Here is an 18,808-nt window from a genome sequence, read left to right as displayed (position 1 = left end):
CCCCACACACAAAGCACTGTCAGAAGACAGTCATTTATTCATATATTCAATGAGCATTACTCAATGGATATTTATTGGAAGCCCTGGTGTGGTGAACATTGGGGACTATAAGAAATAAGAGCCTATAAAAATCTCTTTGAACTCAAAGACCTCTTCAATCTCTCATAAGGATAAAAGCCAGGAAACCAGCAATGATCTATAATAGTGAATGACAAGCATAAGGTCTGACACTCCATTTGCAGTGCTTTAAGGTCTACATACACTTCCTATAAAAGAAGGTAAAACATTCCCCTCTTCCACATTTTCTTTTTTTGAATAATTTATTTTTTAAAATTTCATTTTACATTCCAACCACAGTTGTCCCTCCCACCCCTCCTCCTGCTCACTTTTGCCTCCCACTCAGCCCACCCCCAGTCTACTCTTCATCATGAGTAAAGGCTCCCATGTGGAGTCAACAAAGTCTGTCACAAAAGGATGGGGCAGGGCCAAGCCTCTCACCCATGCATTAAGGCTGATCGTGACATCCCACCATAGGGAATAGGCTCCAACAAGCTAGCTCATGTATCAGGTTTGTATCACATTTTGTTTTCTTAAACACCGATTTACTTGGCTCTTATACTGAATCATTGAAGCAATGAACTTCTAAAATGAAAGGGAATGTCACTAATAATTTTTGTAATAATTTTTTACTAATAAATTTTGTAGATATTTCTTTGGTCAAACCTGAATACATGGCCACCCTAGCTGTAAGAAGTATAATATGTTCTTTCTAATCCCCCCTTTTCCTCCTCTCTCCAAAAAACACTCTTGGAGGACTGGTCACTGGAAACACAGGAAACAGATTTTGCTTATGATCTGGGGTGGGCTCATGAAGTTTCCACATGGTATCTACAGTGTCAGAGACAAGTCTTTATTTCCCTAACTTTTGATATGTTAGAAAGGAGAAAGATTCTCCCATGAATGCTTCTCTTGCAGTTGGGTTAAAGCACTTTACATTTTTCTAACTCATACTGTCAGGTACCATAAAACAGACACACAGAATCCTAATCAAGAAAGCTGAAATGAAACTCCCAACAGCAGCCAACAGCATCCAGCAAGGGTCTGACTGTGGATTTAAAGGCTCAGAATGTAAGACCCCCCGGAAAGCTCAGGCTTCCAGGATCTTAGCCCAGGACCTCAGCCACCCCAATCACAGAATGAAGGTGAAAGCTTGATGCAAATTGCATGAGGCTTTATTGTAGTTTAATGAGCTAACCCCATGTTAGCTCGGATCTTTGATTCACCCTCCTTGTCGGATGGCTAGCAAAGACAGTTCGAAGCCGCTGCATACAGATCTTTATAGGGCAGCGTAAGGGGAGTGTCTAGGGGTATGCACAGGCTCAGGATTGGTGTGCCTCCAGGCTTGGAGGGTTTGCCCTGTGTTGATCGGTCAACTGGTTGTTATGGCCCATAGGCCCTCCCAGGGTGGTTGCTATGCTCTGTGCGTCATTGCTGTGCACTTGTCCGTAAAGCACACCCAGAGCCATAAAGCATAGCACCACCAGCTAACTTCTGATTGGTTCCTTGCCACGAGGCAGGCATCTGACCTCTAAGTGACCAAGGCAAGGTTATGGCAAGTACGTGTTCGGCTGTCATGGCTGCCGAAATGGGGAGCTGGCCCCTTCAAGACTAAGTAGTGAGAAGTTGAATGGCCCCAGTACCTCTACAGCTTTCAAATTAGCATACACATTTTAAAAGCATCTGAAGTAAAGGAAAAATCAGGATTTTTGGAAAGAAATTAATAGTAAACTATTTATATTATAGGCAGCAGGGAAAAAATTGGGAAGCAGATGGCCTTCATGATGTAAGGAAGAATATACTGCTCTTCTTTGATTTCCAGGTTAGAAACTAGGAGAAGAAAGGTTTGCCAGACTTTCTTGGGAATAGCTGTGGGTGTGATGTATGTGTATATATGGGGTGGGGTGGAGGAGTGGAGGGACAGACAGAGAGATACAGGGACAGAGAGGCAGAGAATAAGAGAGATGCTGATACAGCAATTCCACTTTTAGGAAGCTATTAATTATCTTTTGCATAAGAAATAAAATACTATTACTCATCCAAGATCCACAGTCAGGCCTGGTGATAGGAATCACTTAAAAATAATGAGGTCACTAGGTCTGATGCCATGATTTGATTAAATTGACCTACTGTAGTCAGGGTTAGTATGCTATTTTCTGTCAACTTGATACAAACTAGTGTCACCTCAAAAGAGAGAACCTCAGTGAGGAATAACCCCCATCATAGTGGCCTGAAGGCATTGTCTGTGGGAGGAGCACTTTTTTGATTGTTGATTGATGTGGGAGAGCCTAGCCTACTGTGGGCAGTGCCACCTCCAGGGTCTGCTTGCTGGTCCAGGACTGTATAAGAAAGCAGATTGAGCCAGTCATGGGAAGCAAACCAAAACCAACATTTGTCTTTGGTCTCTCCTTCAGTTCTTGCCTCTGGGTTCTTGTCTTGGTTTCCCTTGATGGTGGACTTTAACCTGCAAGTCAAAACTTCCTTTCCTCCCCTAAACTGTTTTTGGTCATTGTTTTATTATAGCAACAGAGAAGAAAATAGGACAGTTTGGAACCGAACACCAGTATTACCAGAACTACTAGTTTCTTTCTTTCTTTTTTCTTTTTTTTATTTGAATTAGAAACAAGATTGCTTTACATGTCAATCCCAGTTCCCACTCCCTACCCACCTCCCCTACAACCTCCCCCCAGCTAAAACCCTACCTATCATATATCCTTTCTGCTCCCCCTGGAGGGTGAGGCCTTTCACAGGGTGTCATCACAGTCTATCGTGTCCTTTGGGATAGGGCCTAGGCCCACCCCCGTGTGTCTTAGCTCAGGGAGTACCCCTGTATGTGGAATGGGCTCCCAAAGTCTACACCTATGCTAGGGATAAGTACTGAACTACCACAGGAGGTCCCGTAGATTTCCGAGGTTTCCTGAAACCCATAGAACTACTAGTTTCTTACACCTTTAACTTCCCCATATTCACTGATCTGATCTCCCAGACTAAGTTTCCAAATGAGGAAACATCCTTATGAAGCCTCTCTTTACAAAACTGGCCGAAGGTACCTACTATGATGGGGGTTTGGTTTCTACTGCTGCAATGAAACACCATGATCAAAATGCAAGTTAGGGAGGAAAGGGTTTATTTGGCTTATACTTCTATATCACTGTTCATCATTGAAGGAAGTCAGAACAGAAATTCAAACAGAGCAGGAACCTGGAGACAGGAGCTGATGCAGAGGCAATGGAGGAGTTCCACTTACTGGCTTGATCTCCATGACTTGCACAGTCTGCTCTCTTATAGAACTCAGGACCACCAGCCCAGTGATTGCCCCACCTGCAATAGACTGGGTTCTCCTCTATCAATCACTGATTAAGAAAATGCCCTACAGGTTTGCCTACAGTCCTATTTATGGAGGTATTTTCTCAAATGAAGCTCCCTTCTCTCAGATGACTCTAGCTTGTGTCATGACATAAAACGAGTCACTACAATTTTTTTTTCAGACAGGATCTAAGGAGGTTAAGGTGGATTAAGAATAAGTTAGGCAAAAGAGGCAGTTTCACTTATGGATCCTTATTTAAGGAAAGTAATAATACCAGGGAGTCCTGGATAGGGCAACAGAAACCCTGTTTGGTTCTTGACCTTATTCATTTTCCACTGTGCAGCACCCCTCTGCCTGGACTGGGTCTAACTGGTCTGATACAGGGACACTGGGACAAAAGGAAGGGCATTGTAGCAGAGGAGGGAAACATAATTTTGGTTATATCTGATTTTCAGGATTGTGTTTTGTTATTTTCATAATCAAGTCAAGGTGTTACCCTAAAGAAGATGCAGTTTATGAGACTGCATCTTCTTTAGTTTTCTCAGGATATTATTATCTCCATTCCACATAGAATGTTAGCTTAATAAGCAAAGATTCATTTTAGTGCAAGTTTTCAGAAAACATGTGAACAGAACAAGCTTTTGGGAAGGAGAACAGACTCAGAGAAAGAAATTATAAAAGATGGTATCATCTAAAAATTTCCTAGAAGCAACTGTGGCTAGGACAATAAACTAACACAGATATTACTGGGGATGTAGAGAACTTAGGACCTGTGATCATTACTGTGGGAATGTAAAATGGTTCTGATGATGTGGAAAACAGTCTTGCTATTTTTCAAGAATAAAACTTAGAGTTACTATATAATGTACCAATTCCATTCCTCACTATATAGCCACAAGAATATAAGACAGGTACTCAAAACAACTAGATGTGTATGCCTATTTATCAATAGCACTGTGCACATATCTCTGAAGTAGAAAAAGCTCATAAGCTTAAATGATGAATGAATAAATTGTGGCATATTCATAAGATAGAGTATGTTCATCCATGAAAGGAAACAAAGTACAACCACATGCTACAATATGGATAACATTGTGCTGAATAAAAGCTAGACAGAGAGGCCATAGCACATTATTCCACATATATACCATATTTAGAATAACACATCTATTCATAGAAAGCAACTCGTAGGGAATGGGGGCTATAGAGAATGGGAGGTAATTGCTAAACAGAAATAGGACTCGTTGGAGACCACAAAAGCATTTTGAAACTACACAGAGGTAGTGATTTTACACATTGTGAATATACTAAGTGCCATTGGATTTTATATTAAAATGGTTAATTATAATGACTAATTATGAATTTCACCAAGTTCGGGAAAAAGTAGTAATTTTCCAGTAGGCTTGGGTACTCTCTCCCACAACTACAAAACAGGTGTTGGCTACACATACCTGGGAGGCAAGGCTGCTGTTGCTGAGGTGTGCTATGGGGTTCTGGTGGAACAGGCACTTCAGAAACATACTTTAGAAGCTCCGTTCCAAGATATGTTACCTATAAGTAATTAAAAATGGAATTTAAAAATCATATAGTCTGTAAGAGGCAAATATTTTTATTTCCTGAAAAACTGTGATTTTTTGTAAACAATTTATTGTTTCATAATGCCACAGGTCAGAGCCATGTCTAGCCTGCCACCTATATTTTTGTAAAAATATTTTGTTGGAAGGACATCTGTTCAACAATGTTCATAGCAGCACTATTTGTAATAGCCAGAAACTGGAAGCAGCCTAGATGCCCCTCAACCGAAGAATGGATAGAGAAAATGTGGTACATTTACACAATGGAGTACTACTCAGCAGAAAAAAAAAAAACAATGGAATCTTGAAATTTGCAGGAAAGTGGATGTAACTGGAACAAACCATTCTGAGCGAGGTAACCCAATCACAAAAAGACAAACATGATATGTACTCACTCATGTGTGGATTTTAGACATAGAGTAAAGGATTACCAGCCTACAATCCACACTGCCAGAGAAACTAGTAAACAAGAAGGACCTGGAGAAGGGGAAAGGGTCAGGATGCCCTGAGCAAATTGAGAGCATGGGAAGAGGGGGGAGGGAGCTACGAGAATGAGAAGGGAAGAAGAGGAAGGATGCAGAGGTCATGAGGGAGCAGAAAGGTTGAGTCAGGGGAAGAATAGAAGAAAGGATTTGTGATAGGTAGGGTTTTAGTTGGGGAGGTGGTAGGGGAGGGCTGGAGGGATAAGGGAACTGGGATTGTCATGTAATTCAATCTTGTTTCTAATTCAAATAAAAAATGATTTAAAAAATATTTTGTTGGAATATAGTTAACATTCAGCTACTTAACATCTCTGGCTGCTTTGGGACCAGTAGAGAATTAAGTTCTTGTAGCAGAAATCATGTATCAATGAAGCCTGAACTATAATTTATTATCTGTTCTTGTACAGAAAAAAATCTGTCAGCCTTTGTTTGTCATTAATTCTCTCATCAGCTCACATGCACAACAACTATTAATCTAGTACCCACTGCTTTATAACTTAAAAATGATCATACTAATAAAAAAACATAAAAGTAATGTCACTTTTCAAGAAATGAGATTATCTAACTGATCAACTATTCAGTTGGAACCTCCAGCATGCCCCTGCATGATCTGAAAAGCCCCATTTCTCTCCCTCTCCCTCCCTTGATTCTCCCCCTCCCCCCTCTCTAAACACCTCTCAGAGAATCTCCAACAAAGAAAATGTGCCAAAAGCCCAGTTCTGCATTCCTGGCAACTACTGCAACTTCCTCCCCTATTGCCTCCAGCAGCCCAAGTCCCTGCCTAAGCATTCTAGCTTCTGACCATACTTGGGCACAATCCCAATTTGTGGCAGACCTGTCATTACATTACCCCTAGTCTACAGGCTATATAATCTCCCTGCTTTAGTTTGGGCGCATGACTTCTCCAGCCTCAATCTTTGGGACTGGAGAACTCACCTGGGAGTTTCTTTGCTCAAATCAACCTGTTCTTTTAGTTTTTCAATTCGGCTTGACTGGCTTACTGCATTGAAAAGGTAGAAAAACCTATTATCAGGCTACAGAAAATCTATTAATCACATTAATAACATTTAGGCCTATATATACATTTAAAAATGTGCTTGTGAATTTAGATATTAACTAACTAATTAATTAATGTGTTATTAGCTTAAAAGCTCAGAGCTTAAAAATATCTGTATGTAAATGGGAGGGGTGAAGGCAGATTCATAAACAGCTATCTACTCTCAGGGCATTCTAATAATATACTCCCAGAGGGTAGCTTCATGTGGACAATGTGTCTAGTTTGAATTTGATCATTCTTCTCTTTAGAGCACATTTTTTGTAATTTAGGAATGATACCCTCAAAGGCCTTATATAATTTCTGTGCCCCTGTTTCTGTCACAGTAATCATCTCATTGAAATGAGTTCATGTGTCTTGTTTCCATTAAATCCTAAGCTTTTTGGGAACATGGTCTGTGTCATATGCATTCTATACCCTTAGACATCATGTAGTGCCTGCTGTTATGGAATGAAAGACTTTTAAGTTCCAGGTCTTAAGTAAGGCTCTTAAATTCAATGTCTCAGTTTGTTTTTTGTAAAGAATTATCTGCAGCTTATTGAGTTAGGATTGAAAGAGATAATATCCAGCAAACATTTGACATGATTTTCTAGATTCTTAGTGCTCAATAACTTCCTATTAAGTTGAACAGAGTGAGCAACAGATTGACCTACAGATAGGGCATCTATAACAAGAAGGGGCCTGTTGGGCTCAACTCATAGGCCAAAGTCTGAAGGTGAAAATAGGATATATGGGGCCTCTCCCTGGTGCCAATCCCACTTTTCTTGTCACAGAGTGGAAAGGTCCCTAAATATTATCAGTCAGTTTTCAAAGAACCAATATTAGAAACAATGGATTTTATATTTGTTATGTCCTGAAAATGTCCAACATACTTTGCGCTCACCAAAATGCAGGCTGGGTATGTTAGCTCTTGTACCTCATACTAAACCCCAAATTTTACCAGGAAGTGCTGGGTGATGTTAATGTGGTAACTAACATAAAGTGGCATATACAAACCACTGGAAGTAATTAAAACATACAAAATAAAATCCAAAAAACACCCACAGCTTTTGTTTTTCTTTTCTGAGACAGGGGAAAAGAGGAGGGATGAGGGAGCAGGAAGATTGAGTTGGGAAAGAATAGAGGAGAACAAGATAAGAGATACCATAATAGAGGGAGCCATTATAGGTTTAAAGAGAAATCAGGCACTAGGAAAATGTCTGGAGATCTACAAGGATGACACCAACTAACAATCTAAGCAACAGAGGAGAGGCTACCTTAAATGCCCTCTCCTGATAATGAGATTGATGACTAACTTATATGCTATCCTAGAGCCTTCACCCAGCAGCTGATGAAAGTAGAAGCAGACACCCACAGCTAAACAATGAACTCAACTGGAATCTAGTTGCAGAGAGGGGGAAGTGATGAACAAAGGGGTCAAGATAAGGCTGGTGAAACCCACAGAAACAGCTGACTTGAACAAGTGGGAGCTCATGGTTCCCAGACTGATAGCTGCATGGGACTGATCCAGACCCCATGAACATGGGTGTCAGTGAGGAGACCTCAGAAATCTGTGGGGCCTCTTGTAGATGAGTACTTATCCCTAGCATAAGAATGGACTTTGGGAGCCCATTCCACATAGAGGGATACTCCCTGAGCCTAGACACACAGGGAAGGGCCTAGGCCCTATCCCAAAGGATATGACAAACTCTGAAGACCTCCGTGGAAGGACTCACCCTCCCTGGGGAGCAGAAAGGGTATGGGGTATGTAGGGTGTTAGTGGGAGACAGGGGAGGAGAGGAGGGGGAGGAAACTGGGACTGACATGTAAAACTATCTTGTTTCTATTTTAAATAAAAAATGGGAAAAAAAGAAAAATGAAATTGAAGAAGTGTCAACAACTTGGCCTAGGTCAAAGATTCTCATTCCAGTCAGCACACTAAAAATCAGACGGACAGCTTAAAAAAATTTTGCTCCTTGGCTAGTGAGATGGGTCATTGGTAAAGGCTCTTGTGTAAGCCTTGCATCCTGAGTTCCATCCCCAAAGCCTACATAAAGCTGGAAGGGGAGGATCAATTCCTTAAAGCTGTCACTGACTCCCATGTTCTGTGGCAAGTGTCCTCTGTGTAATACCACTTTCTGGTCTCTACAAAGGCTATCAGATCAGAAGGTATGGAGCTGGGGTCCAATAGAGGCTGGCAGTTTTTATTTTTCGCTTGTTTTGTTTTGAGACAAAGTCTAGCTATATAGCTCTACTTGCCCTGGAAGTTTCTGTATAGACCAAACTGGCTTCAAATTAATAGAGATCCACTTGCCTCTGCCTCCCAAGTGCTAAGACTGAAGATGTGAGCTACCACACCTGGCCACTGCTAATTTTTTTGTTTTTGTTTTGTTTTGTTTTTCGAGACAGGGTTTCTCTGTGTAGCTTTAGAGCCTATCCTGGCACTCACTCTGGATAGCAGGCTGGCCTTGAACTCACAGAGATCTGCCTGCCTCTGCCTCCCGAGTGCTAGGATTAAAGGCGTGCACCACCAATGCCCGGCCTGGCCACTGCTAATTTTTAAAGCGACTTTAATATATGGCTGTTATAAAAAAACACAATTTATAAAGAATGGATGAACCAGGCACTACTCTGACCTGGTCTCTTACTCAGAGATGCCTCTGCCCATTGGAATGAACACTAGTAGCTAAGAGCATCAAGAAACTTGATGGGCACTAGCAGCATCAAGAATATCAGTGAGATCCAATGGGAGTAAAGCATTAGGACTCTCCTAGCAAAGCTGTGCAGCAGCCTACCCTCTATGTAAGAGGTACAAATCAACTGTGCTAGCAGCTCTGTCACATTGTTGGATGAAGAACAATTCTTAGTTTCTTGGTATTTGTATTGGCCAACTAATCATTCCTGGTTGCATACATCAACATTCCCAGAACTAGTCAGCAGTAATATACACAATTATGAACACAGCAAAAAATCCCTTGCATCTAGAAGTGACTGTGACTTAGGAGTTCCCCTAGAGCCTGAAGAAGCAGGTAAAGTTTTTTATGGTAAACTTTTATAAAGACTTGTAAAAAAACCAAACAAAAAAATCCAAACTCATGGAAGTCATGTTTCTTAGCCTTGTGCATTTACAAAAGTGCACGAGTGCCCCATAATAAGTGTGAAAGCCCTGCTTTTTTTTCTTTTAACAATTTTTAAAAAGTAACCTAAGGCTGTTCATAATCTGGATAAATATCTCACACCAAAGACCATCCTATTTTTAGTACCCACATTTGCACTTGCTTCACTATCACATAGGTACTAAACCACAGGACTAGCTGATGCGGCTGATAAATTATCAGAAGCAAGATGATATATAAATGAGGCACTGGTATAGCACAAGAGCCATGTGTCCTAGTCAGCTATTCAAAGGCAGGAAATGCAGTAGTTCCAATAAAGGAAAAGAGAGGAGAAAGTGAGTCCTCACTGGGTATACTGTAACATGAGCATGCCAAAATCAAAAGAACAAAGCCAAGCAATCTGCCAGATACACAATAGGAGGAAAGATTCTGTGTCAGCAAGAGTATAATCTATCAGATTTTTAAATATTGCAATGAAAGGGATTATTAAGATGCTAATTGCTGAAGCCAATACACCCCGGAGGAGTAGATGCCAGGAAATAATCAAATTGAGGCCTGAAATCAATAAAATGGAAACGAGGAGAACAATACAAAGAATCAATATAACAAAAAGTTGGTTCTTCGAGAAAATCAACAAGATAGACAAACCTTTATCCAAACTACCAAATAACAAAGAGTGAACATGCAAATTAATAAAATCAGGAATGAAAAAGGGGACATAACAACAGACACAGAGGAAATCCAGAGAATCATCAGGTCATACTTCAAAAATTTATATTCCTCAAAATTCAAAAATCTAAAGGAAATGGACAATTTTCTGGACAGATTTCACTTACCAAAATTAAATCAAGAACAGATAACCAACTTAAATAGACCTATAACCCTTAATGAAATTGAGGCAGTCATCAGAAGTCTCCCAACCAAGGGCCAGATGGCTTCAGTGCAGAATTCTACAGAAATTCAAAGTATAGCTAATACCAATTCTCCTCAAAGTATTCCACACAATAGAAGCAGAAGGGTCATTACCAAATGCTTTTTTTATGAGGCTTCAATAACCTTGATACCCAAGCCACACAAAGACACAACTAAGAAAGAGAACTACAGACCAATATCCCTTATGAACATTGATGCAAAAATTCTCAATAAAATACTGGCAAATCGAATCCAAGAACACATCAGAGAAATCATCCATCATGATCAAGTAGGCTTCATCCCAGGGATACAAGGATGATTCAACATACGAAAATCCATCAATGTAATCCACAATATAAACAGACTGAGGAAAAAAATCACATGATCATTTCACTAGATGCCGAAAAATCCTTTGACAAAATGCAACACCCCTTCATGATAAAGGTCTTGGAGAAATCAGGGATAACAGGAACATACCTAAACATAATAAAAACAATATACAGCAAGCCGACAGCCAACATCAAATTAAATGGAGAGAAACTCAATGCAATTCCTCTAAAATCAGGAACAAGGCAAGGCTGTCCACTCTCTCCATACCTCTTCAATATTGTCCTTGAAGTTCTAGCTAGAGAAATAAGACAACAAAAGAAGATCAAGGGAATACAAATAGGAAAGGAAGAAGTCAAACTTTCACTATTTGCAGATGATATGATAGTCTACATAAGTGACCCAAAAAACTCTACCAGGGAACTCCTACTGCTGATAAACACCTTCAGCAAAGTGACAGGATACAAGATTAACTCAAAAGAATCTGTAGCCCTACTATATACTGATGACACATTGGTGGAGAAAGAAATCAGAGAAACATCACCCTTTACAATTGCCACAAACAGCATAAAATACATTGGGGTAACACTAACCAAAAAAGTGAAAGACCTGTACTGTAAGAATTTTGACTCTCTAAAGAAAGAAATTGAAGAAGATACCAGAAAATGGAAAGCTCTCCCATGCTCTTGGATAGGCAGGATCAACATAGTAAAAATGGCAATCTTGCCAAAAGTAATCTACAGATTCAATGCAATCCCCATCAAAATCCCAGTACAATTCTTCACAGACCTTGAAAGAACAATTCTCAACTTTATATGGAGAAACAAAAGACCCAGGATAGCCAAAACAACCCTGTACAATAAAGGAACTTCTGGAGGCATCACCATCCCTGACTTCAAGCTCTATTACAGAGCCTATAGTCCTGAAAACAGCTTGGTATAGGCATAAAATTAGACAGGTAGATCAATGGAATAGAGTTGAAAATCCTGATATTAACCCACACACCTATGAACATCTGATTTTTGACAAACAATCCAAATATGTACGCTGGAACAAAGAGAACATCGTCAACAAATGGTGCTGGCATAACTGGATGCAAACACGTAGAAGACTACAGGTAGACCCAAGCCTATCACCATGCACAAAACTTAAGTCAAAATGGATCAAAGACCTCAACATAAACCCAGTCACACTGAATCTTCTAGAAAAGAAAGTGGGAAATACCCTTGAATTAATTGTACAGGAGACCGCTTCCTGAACATGACACCAGTAGCACAGACACTGAGATCTACAATTGATAAATGGGACCTCCTGAAACTGAGAAGCTTTGTAAGGCAAAGGACACAGTCAGCAAGACAAAACAGCAGCCCACAGATTGGGAAAACATATTCACCAACCCCACATCTGACAGAGGACTGATCTCCAAAATATACAAAGAACTCAAGAAGCTAGTCTCCAAAACACCAAACAATCCAATTAAAAAGTGGGTACAGAACTAAATAGACAATTCTCAATAGAGGAATCTAAAATGGCTGAAAGACACATAAGAAAGTGTTCAACATCCTTAGTCATCAGGGAAATGCAAATCAAAACAACTCTGAGATATCATCTTAGTCCTGTCAGAATGGCTAAAATCAAAAATACCAATGACAGATTATGCTGGAGAGAATGTGGAGAAAGAGGAACACTCCTCCACTGCTGGTGGGAGGGCCAACTTGTATAGCCACTTTGGAAATCAGTATGGCGACTCCTCAAGAAAATGGGTATCAGTCTACCACAAGATTCAGCAATTCCACTCCTAGGCATATACCCAAAAGATGCACATTCATATAACAAAGACATCTGTTCAACAATGTTCATAGCAGCACTATTTGTAATAGCCAGAAACTGGAAGCAGCCTAGATGCCCCTCAACCGAAGAATGGATAGAGAAAATGTGGCACATTTACACAATGGAGTACTACTCAGCAGAAAAAAAACAATGGAATCTTGAAATCTGCAGGAAAATGGATGGAACTTGAAGAAACCATTCTGAGCGAGGTAACCCAATCACAAAAAGACAAACATGATATGTACTCACTCATGTGTGGATTTTAGACATAGAGTAAAGGATTACCAGCCTACAATCCACACTGCCAGAGAAGCTAGTAAACAAGGAGGACCTGGAGAAGGGGAAAGGGTCAAGATGCCCTGAGCAAATTGAGAGCATGGGAAGAGGGGGGAGGGAGCTACGAGGATGAGAAGGAAGAAGAGGAAGGATGCAGAGGTCATGAGGGAGCAGAAAGGTTGAGTCAGGGGAAGAATAGAAGAAAGGATTTGTGATAGGTAGGATTTTAGTTGGGGGGGTGGTAGGGGAGGACTGGAGGGATAAGGGAACTGGGATTGTCATGTAATTCAATCTTGTTTCTAATTCAAATAAAAAAAGAGAAAAAAAGATGCTAATTGTCAACATTTGTAATGAATTACACATCCATGAAAAGAACTTGGCAAAAGAACTAAGGATGAACTAAAAGTAGATACCATGGTGATTGGAAGGGAGTGGGGAACATGGGCTGAGTGTAACCCTATGGTGTGGAGATGAGGGGAAGGCATGGCAGACAGACCACATCATGTACAAAATCGGAAATATACTGATACAAGTAAAAGAACTAAAACGACTCTTACAACGGTCTAGAAGAATGTAGAGTTGAGGGCATAGTAGGAGCTAGGATGGAGGGTAGGCAAAGCTAGGTGGGACAAAAATGAGAAGCTGTCCCCTGTAAATTTGTGCTTTGAGGCTTACTGAAGTGGCTAGTGGAATTCAGGTGTATCATCCATTCTTTGAAATGATAATGGTGGTGTCTTAGTTAGAGTTTCTATTATTTTGATGGCCAAAAAGCAAGCTAGGGAAGAAAAGGTTTATTTGGCTTATAATTCCATGTTACTGTTCATCATTCAAGGATGTCAGGACAGGAACACAAACAGGGCAGGAACCTGGAGGCAGGAGCTGATGCAGGGACCATGGAGGAGTGGTGATTACTGGCTTGCTCCTCATAGCTTGCACAGTCTGCTTTCTTACAGAACTTAGGACCACCAGCTTAGGGATGGCACCACCAAACATGGGCTAGGCCTTCTCCCATCAATCACTAATTAAGAAAATGACCTACAGGTCTGCCCACTAGTAGATCTTATGGAGGAATTTTCTTAATTGAGATTCCCTCCTCTCAGATGACTTTAGCTTATGTAGAGTTGACATAAAACTATCCAGTATAGGTGGATTTGATGATGCATGCTTGTCTGGGTCAACTATGGTAATATAGTTCTTAAACAGTGAAATCCTAACTGGGCTTACAATTCAGAAGGCAGGACTGAATTAGTAGCCAGACTAAGTCTTAGATGTGTAAGTGAAAACAAGCAAAGTAGTTCTTTGAGTGGTTTGAAGACAGTGCCATGTTCAAAAGTGAAAGTGTAATTGATGTATGTCTGTAAGCCTTATGGTATTCCCTTTGTTCTTAGGGGGAGATTTTGGCTTTATTTTATTTCACTAATAATAACTCAGCTATTTCACTATCCCAATTTTCCATGTGGATTCAGAAAACAGAAGTTTCTTGGGAGAAGAAAAGAAGTGCATAGGTGTGATGAAGTTTGTGAGAGTAGATAAAAGAGGCAAAGAAGGGGGTACAGTCAACTGTGCTACATGTCCTTGGAAACGCTGGAAAATAGATCTGTAGGAAAGGAGATGTAGCACATCACAGTAGACACATGCAGGGATACAAACCGAATCAGTAATCTTTCAGATTTCTTTTAGAGATGTTTGAAAGCAAAAAATAAGTATTTTCTATTTCATTATTAAGTTAAATTTAAAAATTACTCACCTTACTCCAAGCATAATTCCAGGTCACACAATTGCCACCTCCCAGAAGATCCTTGAGCCAGGAAACTGGGTTCTGGTAAATCTTCCCATTTTCTACCTTAAGTTTACCACTCAATAAAATACTGGCCTTGTGGGTAGTCTCCTGAAGTGAAAAACAAAAATTAAGATAAACAATTGCTGAAATGTGTGAACTTTTGTTTCTGGCCATGATGAAATAGAAGAGGTCAGATTTACTCTAACACCCGACTCCCTCTGCTCCAAACAAATACACAACAAAATATATAATTTTGTTGTAAATTGGTTTGTAAAATGCCAAGTATCAGCAAAACAATGTCCGCTGAACACTGAGAAGAAAGAACTTTGTGTGGGGGCCTCCATAGCCTCAGCCTACTGTTTGGGTGTCCAGATCACAGATCAGGCAAGGAAAGGAGAATCCAGGCATGACTCTAGAGTTACAGGGGTCACAGGGGACACATAGAAGAGTCAAATGAAGAGACATTGTTAGCTCTTCTCAGGGTCCTCCTTAAGGATTCAGCTAAATAGCGATTGACATATGAGAGGAAATTCTCAAACTGGCTAAGAATGGAAAAAAAGAACCATGTGAAAGGAGTGGAGGTGATGACACCTAGCACTCACAGGACAGGAACTAATGTTTTTCTTCACCATAAAACTAGAAAACCTCAAGACTAATGGTATTATAAAAAAATTTAATCAAAAAGTCTTGATTAAGTAGGAAAAGTAATTAGCCCTAAATTTGACACTACTCCAACAAAACTTAAAAAAGAAACTCAAAAGGCCAAAGAGTTTCTAAGCAACTTAACTATATTATGCAACAAATTTACCAAATAATTTTAAGAATGTAAAGACATCCAGCATTCACAAGGCAAGTTCCAGTATGGGAGCCAATAAAAATTAACAGGTGCAATTCCATCAATATTAATAACAGCACTATCTTGTTTAAATAGCTCATCAAGAACTAGAAGAAACCATTCTGAGGGAGGTAACCAAATCATAAAAAGACAAACATGATATGTACTCACTCATGTGTGGATTTTAGACATAGCGTAAAGGATTACCAGCCTACAATCCACACTGCCAGTGAAACTAGTAAACAAGAAGGACCCTAAAAGAGACAAATATTGTCCCCTGGAGAAGGGGAAAGGGTCAAGATCCCCTGAGCAAATTGAGAGCATGGGAAGAGGGGGGAGGGAGCTACGAGAATGAGAAGGGAAGAAGAGGAAAGATGCAGAGGTCTTGAGGGGGCAGAAAGGTTGAGTCAGATGAAGAATAGAAGAAAGAGTATGTGATAGGTAGGGTTTTAGTCCGGGTGGGGGATGGTGGTAGGGAAGGACGGAAGGGAGAAGGGAACTGGGATTGTCATGCAAATAATCTTGTTTCTAATTCAAATAAAAAATGATTAAAAAAATAAATAAATAGCTCATCAAAAGGCAGGTATTGTCAGACTAGATTAAATAAATAAGACCCAACTATATTATGTACAAGACAGACTTCATATTAAAAGAAATAAGTATATTTAAAATTAAAAGATGGATAAGCATAATCATACGAACAAAAAGCATAAGAAAAATGGAATGGCTATACTACTATCAGAAATACTTTAACCCAAAAATTACTAGAAACAGACATTATACAATACAAAAAGGGTTACTATATCAGGCAGATATAACAATTATAGGCACATATGTGCATAAATCCAGAAGAGCTCTAAATGCAGGAAGCAAAACTTAGTCACCATGAATGATGAGAGGTTCAATGTCTTACTTTTAACAAAAAGGTGTAAAGATCAAATAGGGAGAATATCAATTTGAGAAGGCAAGACTCATCCACACTATAAAATTTAACACTAAGCAAGAATATACAGAAATCTCTACTTAAATGGGTTATGGGTACACATCTATAACCACAGCAGCTGGGAGGCTACGAAAGGAGGATTGTGAGTTTAAGGCCAGCCTGTACTAAAACAAAAATAGAAAAATCATGTATTAAAAAGTCTGGGGATGTAGCTCAGCAGTATATTATTTGCTTTGCATATACAAGGCTCTAGATTCAGCACTGCAAAAGAAAACTAGCAAAAAAGTAAAAGGAAAGCACTTAACAAAGGAGTAGTTATTCCTTGTACTGCCTGTGGAACATCATTTAGGAGAGGACACTTGCTAGGTAAGTCATAAAATTAGCCTCACAAAGTTTAAAGAGGAATGTGATAATATAAAGTATGCTCTCTAACCATAATGGAATATGAGTAGAAATTACTAACAGAAAAAATAGGAAGCTCACCATTAAGTAAAATTCAAACACACTCCTAAGAACCAGTGAATCAAAGAAGAAATCAAATTGCAAATTAGAAAATACTTGGGATATGGCCCAATGGATACACAAATATCCCAGCATCCACATAAAAGCCAGGTTTATCTGTAACACAGCATGGGGTGTGGACAGATGGAGCCTAATGGTTCTCTGGCCAGTCATTTCCACCCAATTTGGTCCTTGCAGTCAAGTAATACATTAAAAAAAAAAAAAAAAAGAAAAAGGCAAAAGAAAAAAACCCTACCTTTTGTTACTAAACCATATAATTTACAAAGCAAATTTAATAGTTTCCAAACATATCCTTTAACTTACTAGTAAGCTTTGCAAAATTGTAGGAAAATATTTCAATATCCAAATGTCAATTTCTTCAAACCAGCAGTAAGCAACTAGAAATTGAAATTTTAAAAACTGGATAACTGATGTTATTAAATATGAAATATTAGCGGGGGTGGGGTAGACCTTTAATCCCAGTATTTGGGAGGCAGAGGCAGGACGATCTCGGTGAGTTTGAGGCCACTGCGAGTTCCAAGACAGTTACTCAGAGGACCTCTCTCTCTTAAAAAACCAAACCAATAAATAAATAAATAAATAAATAAATAAAGTATTTAGAGACAAATTTAATAAAAGTTGAGAAAGACCTGAAAAGTGAGTTACCCCTACACTGCTGAGGAAAAAAACATCAAAGACCAAAGCAAATGGGTGGGTATACTCCATTCGTGGGCTCAACAAGACAATACTGCCCAGATGCCATTTCCTCCCTGAGTAACTCACATATTTAACGAAATATTAGTGAAATAACAGCTTTTTTTGGTAGTAGAAACTGACAAACTCATCCTAAACTTCATATGTGACTTAAAATAGCCAAATATGTTTGTAAAAGAACACAATCAGAAGACTAGCATTAACTTAATTTCAAGGTCTATTATACAGCAACAACAATCAAGGTAGTTTACTACTAATATGAAGGTAGACAAATAAATAATGAAACAATAGGAAGCCCAGGAATAGACACACATATGAGCAGCTGATCTTTAAAATAAGAGACTCATAGGCAACTCATAGGAATAAGGATGCCTCTTTGAACATATGCTGCTGGACCAACTAGTTATCCAAATTAGAACATATGAATGTTCCAGGCTGTGATGGGTTATACATGTAATCCCAGAACTTGGAGGGCTAAAGGCAGGAGGATCACTGCATGTTAGCCTTGGCTATATAAAGAGCTCCAGGCCAACCCAGGATACAGAGTAAGACACTGTCTCAAAAATATATGAAAGTAAGTATACTCATGTAAATAATTATATTACCATATATATGTTCATATATATATATATATATGAGTTCACACATAGAAATACATACATGAATAGGGATTATAATTTATACTTATTTTAATATGAAAATTAATTTACATGGATCCTAGCCTAAAGTTAAAAAATATGCTCAATCTTTACCCTGGTGGTAAATTACATTCTTTGAGAAATATAATTTATGAAGCCACAAGGTCATATGCAGTCACTGTGAAGACACCTAAGCACCATCATCATATCCTCACAACTGCAGCTACTTAATAAACTCACTAACTTTGCTTTAAGAAAAAATTGTCAGAATTCTACAAAAAAAAAAAAACCTTTGTCACTTTGAGTCAGTCAAATCATTTTTTTCACTTTCATCTGGAACAATGATTTTTAAAATTTTTTTAATTAAAATATAATTACATCATTTCCTTCCTCCAACGCCCCCTCCATTGTCTTCCACGTTCCCTCCCTTTATTTCCTCTCAAATTCTCGGCTTCTTTTTCTAATACACATGTGTGTGATGAC

General features: G+C 39.2%; 1 protein-coding gene across 1 annotated transcript in view; it reads right to left on the bottom strand.

The window, feature by feature from the left end:
* The window catches only part of Ankrd31 (ankyrin repeat domain 31), a 128,821-nt gene that overhangs the window by 5,925 nt on the left and 104,088 nt on the right, over positions 1–18,808 (bottom strand). The window contains exons 24-25 of the mRNA XM_035438778.1: positions 14,662–14,802; positions 4,816–4,915 (exon numbers count right to left, since the gene is read on the bottom strand). Of these exons, the coding sequence (XP_035294669.1) occupies positions 4,816–4,915; positions 14,662–14,802 (241 nt within the window). The remainder of the gene's footprint in view (positions 1–4,815; positions 4,916–14,661; positions 14,803–18,808) is intronic.

The sequence above is a fragment of the Cricetulus griseus genome, chromosome 2 (genome assembly GCF_003668045.3).
Source record: "Cricetulus griseus strain 17A/GY chromosome 2, alternate assembly CriGri-PICRH-1.0, whole genome shotgun sequence".
NCBI classification, from domain to species: Eukaryota; Metazoa; Chordata; class Mammalia; order Rodentia; family Cricetidae; genus Cricetulus; species Cricetulus griseus.
Note: the sequence above shows the minus strand (reverse complement) of the source record. Positions and strands in the feature narration are given on the sequence as shown.